We start from the raw sequence: 15,621 nt of genomic DNA, 5'->3' as shown, positions 1-15,621 counted from the left end.
GCGCCCGGTGCGCCGGGGCCCTGATTGGGTGGGCCTTCTAGGTGTTACTGTAATACAAGTGATCATGCCATACTCCTACCCTGGCAGGATGCCCCCTACTGGCTGGTTCAGGGGCTGCTCTGACAGAGTTAAGATCCCACAGTGGCACATGGGGCCTGTGTATAGGAAAGCCGCCCTAGCCGACCCCCTCTAGCAGCCTCAGCAGACAGGCCAGGGACTGATGTGCGCTCTCCTCTGCCCCCTAAAGGGCACATGTTGAAGTGCAGGGCTGAAGCAGATTGGCAGGGGGTGCTGCATGGGGAGGGGTTACCCTGCCAGGAATGCCCTCTCTGCCCCAACAATGGATTCCCTTTGCCCCCAGGAGGGAAGGGGTCTCCCTAGCCTGGAGTGCAAGGCTCCTGCCAGTTCCTCATTCAGGCTGAGCTCAGAGGACCCTTGCAGCTGTGTGACCCCTCAAAGCAGCCGGCAGGTCACATGGTGCTGCTATGGAGAGCCCAGATGGCTGGAAGGTTCAGCTGTGTAAGGAGGAACAGAAATAGGAGCCGCCCTACAGGCCTGGGGCTGGCAAATGCTAGCAGGAAAAGTGTCCAGCAGAGATGGGAAGAAAACCCAGGCATCCGGGCAGCAGGCAGGGGAAACGAGGGATGGAGAAGCCAGGCACGCAGGCAGGGGAGAACAGGGAATGAGGGGTGGAGGATCCAGGCAGCCCACCCACCGGAAAGGCAGGGGACAGGCATCCGGGCCGTGGCGTACCTCATGCTGCAGCTTCTCATACATGACAGCCAGGTGCTCCTCCATGCTGGGGTCATGGTTCCCGGGTGAGCCAGAGGTGGCACTGTTGGCTGTGCCAGCAGTGGCCTGGAAGGGGGCGAGGGCCTGGCAGGGCATCCAGCAGGGCTTGCCGTAAAACAGGCTGTACAGAGAGTCCAGGGAGGAGCTGTCCAAGCCAGTGCCCTCCTGCACAGTGATATCGTCCTCCCGCTGCCCATCCACTGTGGTGACAGAGGCCTCCATGCCCTCCAGAGGGGAGAGGGCAGCAGGCTGGCAGGGGAGCCCCTGCTCCAGACCCTGCAGCAGCTCGTGCAGGCTCAGCTTCTGCTCCGATGCACTCGGGAAAGTACCACCCACCAGGTCGGCCCCTGGCGGGGGCAACAGCAAAGTCCTGGCAGCTTCCACCTGCTGCTCCACCAGTGTCAAGTGGAACTTCAGGGCCATGGGTGGGCCCAGCGCCTGGGGGGCCTTCTCACAGCAGGAGACCAGGTCCTGGAAGGGAGAAGGGATTAGAGGGACTGACACCACTCAGAGATTCTGTTGGGACCTTTCCCTTGTAAGGACCCCATCTCCCAGTGCCCCTGACCTGGGGGCAGATTGGAGCCAGCGCTTCCAAGAGGGCAGATTGGAGCCAGCGCTTCCAAGGCTCCACATCCCCTTTCCCTACCCCCAAGATAGACAATCTCCCTCTCTTCCAGTGTGATCCCCTACTGAACAATCTCACGTGCACCCCCAAACCCTCCCCAAAATCCTGGGGTGGGGCTGACACATAACCAGGGGGGAAAGAGTGAAAACATTTATACCTTTAGCTCTCTCTAGAGCTCTAGCTCTAATCTAGAGAGGAATGGATTTCACAACCCTGCTTCCCACATTCCCAGCCAAACCACAGACCTTACCCTTGTATCCTCAACACTCAAAGTCACCACCACTGCCCCTCCACTCCTCTGGCCCCCACCCCAACCCCCAGGTCTTATGCCCCTCCTCATCACCCTACAGTCCCAGCCCCTGCACCCACCACAGCCCTGCATCCCCCAAAGTCTGCAGTTCTCTGCACCCCCAGGCCCCAACCATGCATTCTGCATCCCTCACCACATGCAATGACTAACCTCAGCCTCTGCACCCCACCCAGGTCCCAGCTTCTGCACTCTGCAGTCCTCAACCTCTGCATCCCTCAGCCCACGCACAAACCCCAGACCCTCCACCTCTCCAAGCCCACGCAACCCCCCAGTCCCCTACAGCCCCACAGACCAAGCATCCTCCAAACCCCCAGGCCCCAGCCTTGGCACCCCCCCCCCCAAGCCCCCAACTTCTGCACTCTGCTGTCCCCTGCACTCCCCAGCCTATGCACTCCCAGTTCCCAGTTATGCATCCTGTATCCCACAGCCCACGCACCCTCCGTAGACCCAGCCCCCAGCCCATGCATCCCTCCGCCCAATCATCCTCCACAGACACAGCGCCCAGCCAATGCGTCCTATATCGACCCAGCACCCAGCCCACGTACCCTCCGTCGCCCCAGCCTAGGCCGCCCCAGCCCTGCCCCCTCCTCACCCCAGCATCGCAGCCCCGCCCCCTGACCTCAGGCCGCCCCTAGCCCCGCCCCTCTGCCTTTGGCCCCGCCCCGTCCGTCACTCACTTGCTGCCGCGCCCGGTAGCCGCAGCGCGGGGACTCGCCCTGTCCCCACCGGGCCCCGCCCCAGCGGCAGCCCGGCCCCCAGCAGCGGGCGGCGGGGCCCAGGCGCCCGGCCACGGCTCGGCTCCGCTGGTACATGACGGACACGCGGGGCGGCCCCGGCTGCTCCCTCGCTCTGCTCAGCCGGCGAGACCACTGCGCACGCGCCGCCGCCACCAACGGGCGCGGCGCACAGGCGCACAGAAAAGCCCGAGCGTCCGGAAAGGCGCCATGCGCACGCGCCGCCCCTCCCTCGCAGCGGTCTCTCCGCACTACGCACGCGCCGGGGCAGGAGAGCGGTTCTTCCTCGCGCCGGGAAGGTGACCGTCCGGCGACCAGATAGCGCATGCGCACGGGGGGGGGGCTGATTAAAAAAACAAAACCCGTTGATAGCACATGCGCACGAAGGAAGCTGGGCGTCCAAAAGTTTTGCGCGTCCGCACTGACACCACCCAGGCGGAAAAGGGGAGGAAAGTGCGGGCTTGTACGCATGCGCATTAGAGACAATGTTCACCGCGGGGCGTCTCAGCTAGGAGGCGGGATTTAATCCACGCAGGGGGGAAGATTAGCCATAATAGGGGAGGGGACATATTGGTGGGAGGGGCTTAACTGGCTCAGTGGGCGGGGCCACATCGGCGGGCGGTCTTACCTCCCAAAGGGGGAGGGGCTCATTTGGGGCAGGGCATGGGCCACTCAGAGGTGGAGCCTCATGGAGGGAGGGGCTTAAAACACACAAAGGGAGGGGCCACATTAGAGGGCGGGGCTTACCTCCCAAAGGGGGAGGGGCTTAGTTAGGGCAGGACCACTCAGAGGTGGGGCCTCATTGGAGGGAGGGGCTTAGCCCATGGGGTGGAGCTTAACTCATGGTGGGCGGGACTTCATTGGAGGGGGACGGAGGAGCCTCAACTGGCTGCTGCTGTAGATCTCATTCCATCCTTCCCCCAGGTCTCCCTATGGGTGGCCTGGGAGTTGAATCCCACCCATGTGTGGTCCCCCTCCCTGAGGAGGGGCCTGTGGCAGCATAGGGAGTATTATCCTGATAATGTTGCACGGGAGTTTTATTAGTTTACCGTCTGCATTAATACTAGATGGTGATGGGAGATAAGGGTGTGACTTCACTGAGGGATGATACTGGAGGGCCAGCCCGTAAAGGCTGGCCCTTCATAACCTGAGCTCAGGAGGGGGTCGGGGCCAGGTGATACCTTCTGCCCAGGAAACTGGACAAAGGCTGGAGGAGGAGCCGGGGCGTGAGACTGCTGGAGGGAGTTTCAGTTTGGAGCTGGCTGGGGAGACAGGGGGAGGCCCAGAACTTGGGTCTGGCCTCCCTACCCCCGAAGATGGACCTGACTGAGGGGGCCTGTTTTCTGTACCTACAAGCTCTGTTTTGACTGTGTTCCTATCATCTAATAAACCTGTTTTATTAGCTGGCTGAGAAGTAAGCCAGGAAGTGGTGGGTGCAGGGCCCTGACTCCCCCACACTCCGTGACCGGGCCCCCTCTGGGAACGAGACTCCCACTCATCATTATAATAATTAATGTAGTCTTCATATATTGTGGCAGCATCCTGGGTTTCCTTTCATAACCCATGACTTGCCTGTGCCAGGCGCTGTACAAACACATGGCCTTAAACCCCCACCAAGGAGGAGGATTAAAATAATTGCAGGATGCGGCCTTAACAGTAGCTTCTCTCTGTCCGCAGACCACAGACAGAACCCCCAGCACCACAGCTCACGCTCCTACCCCTCCACCCTGCCATCCTCCCCCTCAACTCCCTGCAGAGCCATGGGAACAGCCAAGTGCCTTCTGTGTTGTGACAGCTGCCTGTATCAGACTGATCACCATCTTTTCACTATCATCTTGCACTGCCCGTCCCAGCCCCCCAGGTTGGCTGTTGCATCATAGACTTGGGTGGAGACCCCTTCGGGGCAGGGGCTGTCTTTCCATCATGTGCGTGTGCAACCTGGCCCGATGGGGTGACACCACAATACAATTAATAAATAATAATAACACTGCAGTTGGCGCACGCGTGCACACAGAGAGAGAGAGAGAGCAGGTCTCAGTCCCTCCAGCATGGAGCATCAGGGACACACAAACACACACACCACATCTGTGTGACGAAGTGGGGGATTTTCTTAAGAGTTTTGCATGAATACTGTGTGGGTCTCAGTTTCCCTGTGTGCTTAACAAGGTGGTGGGAGAGGGGGGGTTGTTGTTACAGAGGACCAGGTGTGACCTTGCCTAGCAGTTGAGACCCCATACAACTGCCTGGAGATGGGAGATCCTAGCGACTGGTGACCAGGAGGACCACCCCAGCTTGGCAGTCAGCCAGTTCTGGCCAGTGGGAGGACAAAGGGCTAAGGAGAGAGGACCCCAGTGCCTGACTCCACTGGTTCCAGCCAGTGGGGAACAAAGGTCAGAAGAGAGGAGGCCCAGGCAACCTGTTTGTCTGGGACCGAAGACAAAGGATAGGGGAGGAGCTGTTGGGGGAGATGATATAGGATGGTCGGCTGGAAGGAGGGGGCTTCTGGACTGGGGAGAGAGCAGCCAGAGCCACCAGGATGCAGGAGAGACCGAGATGAACTGTGCTGAGGGAGGCCCTGAGAGTTTCCTATGCTGTGTTCAGACACTCAGTAAACCCTCCTGTTTTATGCTGGCTGAGAGTCACTGCAGGCTGGAGATCAGGGATGCATCCTTATGCATCCATTATTCCTTCTGGGTGGGGAGGCCCCAGGTGTCCAGAGTGAGTGGACTCCTTGAGGGGGCCCACGGTGAGAGACAGGCATGCTGAAGGCTCAGAGAGGTGTGCTTCCAGGAGGTGGAGGGGCCTACGGCTTAACTCCCGAGAGAGAGTGGACCCCCAAGAAGGGCTGTCACACTGTAGGGGGTTCCTCCCAGGGACTGTACAGAGCCGAGAGAGAGCACGAGTCCTGTGAGTCCGTGATACCGTTTAATTTTTTTTAAAAAGAGCTGATTTCTGACCTGAAATTCTTTTTTTAATGGCATGCTTGCCCATAAATCATGGCTTCATCCGATAATACAGGTATCTATTAAAATAGCAAATACCTGAAAATGACCAAAATAGTTAGCGAGAAACCTAAAACTGCACAAAATCCCAGTCCTCTAAAAAAGTGCTCCTTGGCACACAATGCCACTCAACTCCTGCTCTGAAGAAAGCCATCAATACCATCTTCTAACTCAAATCCTGTGTCAAGTGCCTGTTCAAAGCCACTCTTGAAGACTCTGCCAGGGTTTTTGCCTGATCCCATTCTCAGGATCCTGCCTGTAATTGCTTTAATCAAACCGTTATGATGCTGCAAGCAAGAAGCAAGCGAGCACATGCTTAATGAAGTTAGTGGGTGCTTGTGCTTCAGGTTAATAACAAGATCTCTCGCTCATCATGGGGGACGGTTGCAGATCCATCTGTTCACGGGTTTGTTTACTTCATTCTCTTTAAAAGGCCCGACACCCTGCCGCTGTTAAAACCATCGTACAGGTGCAGAGGCCAGAACCGGCGGGATGGGAAATGTAAAACCCCCATGGCACTAAATAACCAGGATATGCAAACAACCTACTGGGGCTTGGCCTTTTCTGTACTGGGATCCCACTCCTCTCTGCCTGGAATCCGCAGCACCATGGAAAGAGGCAGTGGCTCCCTGCTGTCTGGTCAGGGTCATAGCCCCTATACTGAGAACCTTCCATTGACCCCGCCCCTTCCATCTCTGGCCCCACCCCTCTCCATTAATGTTGACTCTAATGCCCCACAAGGAGCAGCCAGGGAGTGGGGGGTCTGGGAGCGGGCTGGGGGGGGGGCATTGAGAGGCTTGGAGGAGAGAGAGAGAGACGGAGAAAGAGATGAATGATGGTGTCTAGATGAGGGATGAAAGACAGAGAGCAGGAAGGCAGGGGGATCTCCTCCCCATAGATGTCCCACCCCCATAGGAATGTATCTTGGGCAGGGCAGTTGGGTTCTCTGCTATGACCCATGGCAGCATTTGACCCAGAATTAGTTGGAAAATGAGGGGGTGGGGGAGAGAGGCAGTTCCCTGTGAAAACATTCAATCTTTCAGCAAAAGTTCAAATAGGAAACATTTAGTCTGAAAAGTGAAATATTTTGATTTGGACAAGCTGTTACAGTGCCTCATGGGAGTTGTAGTTCGGGTGTCTTTAGGCCCAGCTACCTGCTTGGACTACATCTCCTATGATGCACCAGTCTCTCATGGGAGTTGCCATTCAGAAGGGTTATTCTGCTATAGGCTAGGCCGCCAGTGTACACATCTCCCATGACATACCATGAATACGGCTAGCTTTTGGACATGGGTATTTTTAGTAAAAGCCATGGACAGGTCACGGATAGTAAATAAAAATACATGGCCCGTGACCTGTCCATGACCTGTACTATAACCCTAACTAAAATTTGGGCCGGGGCTCTGCAGGTGCTTTGCGGGGGGGCGGTCCGGGGGCACTGGAGGTGCTGGTGGCGTGGCTTGGGACCCACATGGGTGCTGGGGTGGGTGGGTGACAGCGCACAGCCTGGGATCCCCGCTGGTGCCCCGTGGGTTGGAAGGGCTGGCAGGCTCCCTACCTGGCTCCGCGCAGCTCTCCGCAAGTAGCCTGCATGTCCCTGCAGCTGCAAGGGGGAAGGAAGGGCAGGGGGCTCCGTGTGCTGCACCTGCCACAAGCTCTGGCTCTGCAGCTCCCATTGGCCGGGAACTGCAGCCAGTGGGAGCTGCAGAGGTGGTGCCTGCAAGCAGGGGCGGCGTGCAGAGCCCCCTGGCCCCTCTGCCTAGGAGCTGGAGGAACACCCTGGCTGCTTTTGGGGAGTCCCCCCACCCGAGATAAGTGCCGCAACCCAACCCCCTGACCCAGCCCTGAGCCCTCTCCCACACCCAAACTGCTGCTGGCCAAGGGCAGCCCCTGAGCCAGCAACACAGGCCACTGCAAAAGACACTGTGACTTCCATGACCTCCGTGACCATGACAGACACGCAGCCTTAACCGTGAGCTCTTCGAGAGGGAAGGCGGTTGCATCATGGGAGCCCCTGGTCATGCTGCATAATGGGAATCGTAGTTCAGGTGTCTCATGCCCCCAGGTTCTTCCCTAGGTTGGGCTTCCTAATAGGACTACATCTCCCATGATTCACCACAGTCTCTTGGGGAAGAGAGGCAGATGCATCATCGGAGGCATAGTCCAGCCAGGGAGCCTGGTCCATAGTCAACAATGGGGACAGAAGTAAACTGAACTACAACACCCATGAGGCACTGCGGCAGCCTTGCAGAATTGAAATATTTTCAGGTTTTTTTGAGGTGTTGGGGGGAGGGAATGGAAATTCCCCACAAGGTGCAGTCACTTTTCACGGAACAATTCCATCTCGTCGAAAACCCAATTTCCCATCCAAACATGAGTTTAGAGAGAACATTTCCCACTGCCCAGCTCCCTGATGTCTCCAGCTCTGAGCCCTCCATCCAGTGACCCCCTCCCTGGCTCCTCTCTCCTTGCCAACCACCCCTGTGAAAACACCACGGGGGAGAGGGGAAGGAGGCTGGTGCCTGGGCATGGGGCCTCCTTTTCTCTCTCCAAAACCTCATGTGACACCCCTTCATAAACTTTCCAGACCAAAGCCACCAAGGGCTGGGATGGACCAGGTAGAATTTCAGGGGAATCATGCCAGCCAGTAGAAGATCAAGCTTATACTGGGATATCAAGCGACATGGGCCCATTGGTCCCAGCAGGGAGGAGCCAGGATACCGGGCTAGATGGGCCCGTAGGCGTGGGGTTCTGCAGCCATGCTGGCTTAGTGCTAGCTGCCCCCCTGCTCACCAGGGCCTGGTGTTGCGATACTCCTGCTTGTAGCGGATCCACTGGGCATCCCGTGACACTCCCGCTACCGTCCAAGATGGCTGCTTCCCCCATGGCACCCCGGCTGGGTCGTACCACCTGCTGCTGGGCCGTGGAGGGAGGCAGTCCACAGGATCTCCTAGGCCAGAGGGCTTTGACTCCGGGGCCGCCCGGACGCCTGGGTCCTTAGTCCTGTCTGTCAGGGCCGGCTCAGTGGGAAGGGAGGTACCCTCAGAGTAACGGACCGTCCCACTTGGCTGGGGTAGGGGAGCTGGATGTGATGTGTCCTGGCTGGTGATCATTGTGCTGTCCAACCTGACATAGAGAGAGGGAGGCACCAGTCAGTGCCGGGGGGGTGTCCCCTCGAATACTGCTAGAGTGTGGTGGGGGGTAGACGTGGGGAGCACAAGCCAAGGATCGGGGGAGGGGAGGGCTCCCAGCAACGAGGGAGGTGGTCCATGTGAGGAACAAAAGCCAGAGGAGGAAGGATCACAGAGGAGTCCTAGAAGTTGGGGTGCTGGTGGCATGGGGTGCCCGGGGAGGGATCCCAGCAGAGGGGAGGCAGGTGGTGTGGGGAATGTGGGTTGGAGGGGGGTCATGATGGGGTCCTAGAAGTGGGGGGAGAGCAGGTTGTGGAGGTAGGGGGTGTCCTGGAGGGGTCCCAGAGGCGGGCAGCGGAAGCACGAATCTTACCGGCCTTCTGAGTCCTGGAGTCTCCTTAGTGGCTCTCGGCTGCTCTCTGGGTCAAGGAGCAAAATGGGGAGTGAGCAGCAATTCTTGTAACTTCCCCGATAGTCGCTCCCAGTCCCCCCAACCCTCGCCACCTCGGGACTGCAGGGAACAGGGAGGAAGTGGGGGGGCTCAGTGCACCTGGCAGTCAGTGCTGACCCCAATGCCCAGTGCAGCAGGGTGAGGGATAGAGGATCAGCAAGAGGAGACCAGCGAAGATGTGGCAGGACTCCAGCCGGCTCCAGGGGGCTAGGACAGGACCCCCTGAACTGCCAGACTCTGGGGGCAGCTGCAGCCTGAGTGCTGGGCTTCGAGGCAATGGGAGAGAGCAGCAAGATGTCCACCTGCCAGGATGCCAAGAACCGATCCCAGCCCAGACACACCCAACCCCGCCCACAGTGAGAGGTGGAAACCCCAGTCCAGCTCGGGGTGGGGCCCTGCGCCCACCCCACTCACCCGCTCTCCTCTCAGCGCCGCCGGCCACCCCGTCAGGCAATGGGGCAGGGTTCCCGTAGCGGCTGTAGGAACTCCGCTGAGCCACAAGGCCGTCCTGCCCCACAGCGCTCCCCCTGGAGGAAAGAGGGGAGGAGACGGGGGGGGCGTGATGAGGAGGAGGTGGAAGGTGAGGGGTGGGGGGGATGCCAAGCTGGGAGGGCAGACATGGCATGGAGTCTCATGGGACGGGAGCACAGACAACGTGATGGAATGGAATTAAGGTGGGGGGTTCAGCAGGGGGCACTCTCCCCTCACAGGTGGTGCTGACACCCTGGCCCGCACCGTGCTGAAGGGAACAGGATGGCAGCTCGGCCTGGGGCACTCCCCCTTGCACTCAGTCCTGATCTCGATGCCCTTGTTCCTGACAACCCTCGTGATCTTGAAAGGCCTGCTTTGCACAGGACCCTGTCCAAATCCCAACTCTGACACCTGCATTTCACCTCCCTGCCCTTTCCCCCGACAGGATCCACTGACCCACTTCACTTCCTGTCCTAAATGGCTGCAGAGTCCCTCTGCGGCTGTTCTCCAACTGCCCCACCCCAGAGGTGGCTGCATTTCAGTAGAGGTGGAAATCACTCTGGGATCCTTGGAGGTGCAAGATGGTAGCCATGTAAGTGATCAGTCTACTGGCCTGAGAGGATCCCAGCTGATACAAAGCAGCGAGGACAGCGCCTGGCAAACCCATCCTGGTTTATACTCCAGAGCCAGGCAGCACCAAGGGACCCTGGCTGGTTCTGCGCAGACCTTCAGGAGGGGTTCAATCAAACTGCTGCGCTTAGCTTATTATTCAGGGTACCCAGTAGCTGGTGAAAGGGGCTGGCTAGGCAACCACTAGTGGTTCTGTACCCCCAGACAGACCCACCCTCGGCAATGTGCTGCATACCTGCAGGGATCGATGAGATTCAATCCGCAAGACCCAACTCCCTTCCCAGAGCTGGGCATAGAACCCAGGAGTCTTGGCTCTCAGCCCCCCCTGCTCTAACCACTAAACCCAACTCCCCTCCCAGAGCCAGGGATAGAACCCAGAAGTCCTGACTCTGACCCCCACCCAGTTCTAACCACTAGACCCCACTCCTCTCCCAGAGATGGGGATAGAACCCAGGTGACCTGGCTCCCAGCCCTCCCTACCCTAACCACTAGACCCCACTCCCCTCCTGATGGCACAGCTCCATAAGATGGTTCCAGAGCTGAGATGGGCAGAGCAGTGCAGCTGCCCTCGGCCCCTGTGGTGCAACAATAAACGACAAAAGCTTCCATGGAACGTTTTGAATAATAATAAAAAAAATCTCCAAACTTTATTGAAATGTAAACAAAAGCTCACGTTCCCGCATTGAACGCTGACGACCGAAGGCAGCTCAGAGCCCTGGGCAGCTGGGAGGGGACAAACGGGGGCAGAGATCAAAGAAAGACATTGTCAACCCAGTGAGCTAGCTGTGCGCTCGAAGGCTGGTGGACAAGACTCTGGGCTGGGAACCAGGAGCTCTGGGCTCAGTTTCCAGCTCTACCACTGAGCGGGTGTGACCTTCGGCAAGTCCTGGAGATGCAGATCCTCCCAGGTATCTAGGTGCGTAACAGTGAGTTCAGTGGGCATTGTGACGGAGAGGGGACTTTCTGTCGTATTTGTATGGAGGCCTGTGTGTGCCTCAGTTTCCCCTGCATGTGGCACGGGTACCCAGAGGAGGAACACTGATTTAAGTTTGCACTCAGGGCAGGCTAAGAGACATAGGTGGGTGTCCCCTCCCTGCCTGGGTGGAGCCGAGAGCCCTGAAGGAACTGACCCAGAATAATAAGGGGGCCAGCGACCGAGCTCCAGGGCCTCATGGATTTCCCCGCCACTCTGCCAGGAAGCTGAGCAAAAAGCCCAGAACAAACGAGTGACAGGTGAGGGAGGAGTTCTGGCTTCCGGGGGGGAAGCTGGGAGCGGAGGAAGGAGGTCGGCCTGAGAGACAGAGCCTGATCATGGAGTTTGCTGTGCTTGAACCTTCTTTCCTCCACGCTGACCTAAGAACCGCCAGCTGCCGTGTGCAGGGTGACTAACCAATGGTTACCTTGTTTCAAAAAGGCTGCCACTGTCACAGTATTGACGGGAAGCACGGAGTATGGGGAAACTGAGGCATACAGACGTCTCATATAACTACTATAGAACATTCCCACTTCATCACAGGTATCTACAAATACCTTTGAGGATCTAGGCATGAATTTCTCTGGCCTCAGTTTCCCCATCTGTAAAATGGAGAGAACAATCCTTCCCTTATATGCCTGGTCTGATTGTCAGTTCTTTGGGGCAGGGCACAACGGGGACCTGATCTCAGCCGGGGCAGGGACTGTCTCTCCCTGTGTGTCTGTGCAGTGCCCGGCCCAACAGGGCCCTGATCTCAGCTGGGCCTTCAGGTTTTAATATAATTTAAAAATAACTGCACCAGATTCAGGTCAGGGAGGTTTTGAACCAAAGTTTTCCAGTGTTAATAATTATTAACTAATTAACACTTTCATTAAGCCTCATGACATCCCTGGGAGATGGGGCCCTAATTTTATACTTTTTTACAGATGGGGAAACTGAGGCACAGAGTGGTGAAAGGACTTGCCCAGTTTCACATAGCAAGTTTGTGAAGAGACTCAGGGATCTCTACTCCCAGCCGTCCTACTTTAACCCACTTGGCCCCACTGCCCTCCCAGAGCTGGGGATAGAAACCAAGATTCCTTACTCCCAGCTCCCCTGTTGTAACCTGCTAGGCCCCTCCTCAGCTCTCAGAACTGGGGATAGAACCCAGGAGTCCTGGCTCCCAGGCCCCGCTGCTCTAACCCATTAGACTCCTCTGCCCATGAACAGCTGTGACGCCTTCAGGGGAACGGGAGCAAAAGCAACTGAGAAGTCATTAACAGTGGTTCCCTTTGGGGGCATCTGGGTACTGGCCACATCCTCTGTAGATCTCTACCATGGATCTGTCAGCTGAAGGGACCCCTCGGAGGGATCTGGCAGTCAACAGTGGATCCCTCCTGAGGCTCTAGCCATTGGCAATTTGTAGACAACCTTTTTAGGAGGCATTTGTAATGGAGCCATGTGGCAACCCAGGCAATCAGGAAGCTGGGGGCGGACTCTATTTGTTGGATTTAGCAATTGGCAACATGTAGTGGATCACCTTTGGAGGACCCAGTAGCCTGTCGGTTTAGGGTGTTGCTAAGGCAGGCCCCTTTTCAGATGCACCAGTCAAAGAATGCAACTCAATCTTAGTTTGGTTTCAGTGGTTGGCAGCATGAAGCAGATCCCTTTCTAACCTACTCAAGAAAATAGAGAAGCAGATCTTATTCTGGAGTCAGTACTGGTGATCTGCACTGGATCTCTTTTAGATCCAGCCACGGGGAAACAAGGAACGGGTCATATTTTGAAGCCAGCAACTGGTAATCGGCAGCAAATCCCTTTTAGATCCAGCAACCACACAAGACAAAGGGACTTCATTTCAGAGTCTTCTGTTAGTGGGCCAGAGTGGATCTTTTTAAATCTACCGACTGCAAATCACATGGGATCTCATTTTAAAACCAGGAATTGGTGACCTGCAGCTGATCCCTTTTAGATCCACCAATTAAGAAACATAACCAGTAATTGGTGATCAGCAGTAGATCCTTTAAACCCAGCAAGCATGAACCACAAGGGGCACCTTGCTCTAGACTCCACCCACACTGGATCCCACTTAGATCTACCGAGAAACATAAGGGGATCCTATTTCTGATGATGAGATTAGTATTTGGTGATCCTTTTTAGATCCAGCCACTGAGAAAAATAAAGGGATCCCTTTAAGTCAGCAAATTAGTGGATTGCTTTTAGATCCACCCACTAAGGAATACACATGGATTCTATCCTTAAGTCAGCCACTGGTGATCTGCAAGTAGACCCAGCAACGATGACACGCAAGGGGACCTGGTTCTAGAGTAGATTGACGAGATCTAGTTTAAGTCCACTGGCAATCTATAGTGGATCCCAGTTAGATCCCAAGACAAACAAGGGGGTCCTATTTCTGAGTCTGCAGTTGCCAATTTGCAGTGGATCCTTTTCTTTAAATCCACCTACAGACAAACACAAGGGGAGGATCTGATCTGGCACCAAGCAGCAGATCCCATTTCGAGATCCGGCACGGGAGGGACGATCAGAACCAGATTTCCCACTGTAAACCTCTGAGAGCTTTGGATCCAAAGTACAACATATGCATATTTAAAAAAAGGGGGTGGGGGGGAACTACCGTGCTAATGGGACCGGATCCCTCTTTGGAGGGAGTTTTAGGATCATTCCATAGAAAAACAAGCAGCCCAGGAAAAACACCCACTGAGCCCCGGAAATAACCCAGCATCTGCGCCAGCCCCACCGAAGCCTATAAAAAAGGGCTGTGGAGGAACGATGGGGCTGAAACCCCCCCTCTCGCCGCCTGAGATCTCAAGACACAAATGGACGACCAAGCCGGGGCGGGGGTGGGGGACACAGCGGCGACGTCAATAGCTGTTTTTTTCCGAGCGGGTGAGGGAGCTGGGATGGGGAGGAGGGGGCAGAGAGAAAGACAGAGAGAAGACAGGTTAGATCCCAGGCAGGCTGGGGGAAATGTGACCAAGCAAGATCCCTTTCCCCCCCTCACCCAAAAAGAGATGGCTGGTGACTTCTGGTTCTTATCCCGCCTGGTCTCCTGAGCTACTGTGTGGTTCTGGGGGCGCAGTGGGAATGGCTAAAGGCACCAGGTGTTGGTTCTGCTGGGCCAAATTCAGCAGCGCAGGAAAAAGTGGGAATGACCCCCCCACACCGCCAACTGGCTGGAAAGCAGGGGGCAAGGGACAAAGCTGGGTGACTAGCCCAGAGCTGAACTGGCTGGCAGTGGTGTCAAGTGAGAGCAGCTCGGAGCGTGGCTTGCACTGATCCAGACCTGGGTATGCAAAGCATGAGTGTGCAAAAGTTAGTGCAGCTTGCATGGATCCAGCTGTGGGTGCAAATCATGAGCGTACAAAACCAGTGGGGGTTGCACTGAGCTGGCCCCGGCCATGTAAATGGTGAACCTGCAAAATCAGTGCACCCCCCGTGGATCCAACATGCTGAGCAGGCAAAGTGTGAGTGTGCAAAATCAGAGAACTTTGCATGGACCCAACACTATCGTGTGCAACACAAGCATGCAAAAGCAGCATAGCTGATGTGGATCTAACCTGGTGTGCAAAGCACAAGTATGGAAAAGTGATATGGCTCACACAGGTCCAACATGCTGGTGTGCAAAGGGTGGGTGTGCAAAACTAGTTGGCTAGTCCAACATCTGAGCTTGCAAAGGTTGAGTGTGCAAATTCAGACTGGCTCACACAAATCCAACCTCTGAGTGTGCAAAATCAATGCATCTCGCACACATCCAGCATCTGAATGTGCAACAAGTGAGCATGCAAAATCAGTGAGGTATGCAGAGATCCAACATGTGTGTGTGCAAACAGTGAGCATGTAAAAACAGTGCAGCTCACACAAATCCAACACCTGAACTGCAAAGGGTGAGCGAGCAAAATCAGAGCAATTTGCATGGATGCAACATGGTGGTGTGCAACGTAAGTGTGCAAAATCACATGGCTCCAACCTGGCATGCAAAATCAGTGTGGTTTGCACAGATCCCACACCACAGTGTGCAACATGAGCCATGCAGCGCTCGGTGGGAACATACAAAAGGGGGTCTCCTTGCACGGATCCGGCACTCACCCACAAAACTAGTGCACCTTGCACCGATCTGGGACTCGCTGCGAACGGGAGGTACCAATCTAGCACTCAATGCGGACGTGCGGAAGCAGGGGAAACAGCACCAGTTTGACACCTGGCCAGTGCAAATCGAGGACAATCTGCACTGACTTGCTACTAGAGCGAATATGCGATGCTAGTGGGCGGGGATCTGGGCCTCAGCGGCAGCGTGTGCAGCCCGGAGAAGGGGAAAAGTTTGGCATGGGCGCACAAACCGAGGGCTGGCAGTTTGTGCAAAATAAGGCCAACTCCCCCCCAAGGCAGCACTCGGGGTGGACGTGCAAGACATGGATGATCAGGATAAGCGTGCAATGCAGGTGGTCCAGCCAGGGCTCGCCAAACGACGCAACAGCTGCTTCCACCTCCCCGGTGCTGAGCAA

The 15,621-nt window shown here is 56.4% G+C and overlaps 1 protein-coding gene across 8 annotated transcripts in view; it reads right to left on the bottom strand.

Moving 5' to 3' along the window:
* The window catches only part of LOC125621589 (alpha-tubulin N-acetyltransferase 1), a 35,559-nt gene that overhangs the window by 2,520 nt on the left and 17,418 nt on the right, over nt 1–15,621 (bottom strand). For 2 of the 8 annotated variants that reach the window (XM_075119529.1, XM_075119530.1), the window contains exons 10-11: nt 8,968–9,013; nt 754–1,263 (exon numbers count right to left, since the gene is read on the bottom strand). In XM_075119529.1, coding sequence (XP_074975630.1) covers nt 754–1,263; nt 8,968–9,013 — 556 coding nt within the window. Of the gene's footprint in view, nt 1–753; nt 1,264–5,375; nt 8,590–8,967; nt 9,014–9,459; nt 9,573–10,761; nt 14,015–15,621 lie in introns of those variants that run through there. The other 6 variants (XM_075119531.1, XM_075119532.1, XM_048818652.2 and 3 more) reach the window with 6 other exon arrangements.

Source organism: Caretta caretta, chromosome 14 (genome assembly GCF_965140235.1).
Source record: "Caretta caretta isolate rCarCar2 chromosome 14, rCarCar1.hap1, whole genome shotgun sequence".
NCBI lineage: Eukaryota > Metazoa > Chordata > Testudines > Cheloniidae > Caretta > Caretta caretta.
Note: the sequence above shows the minus strand (reverse complement) of the source record. Positions and strands in the feature narration are given on the sequence as shown.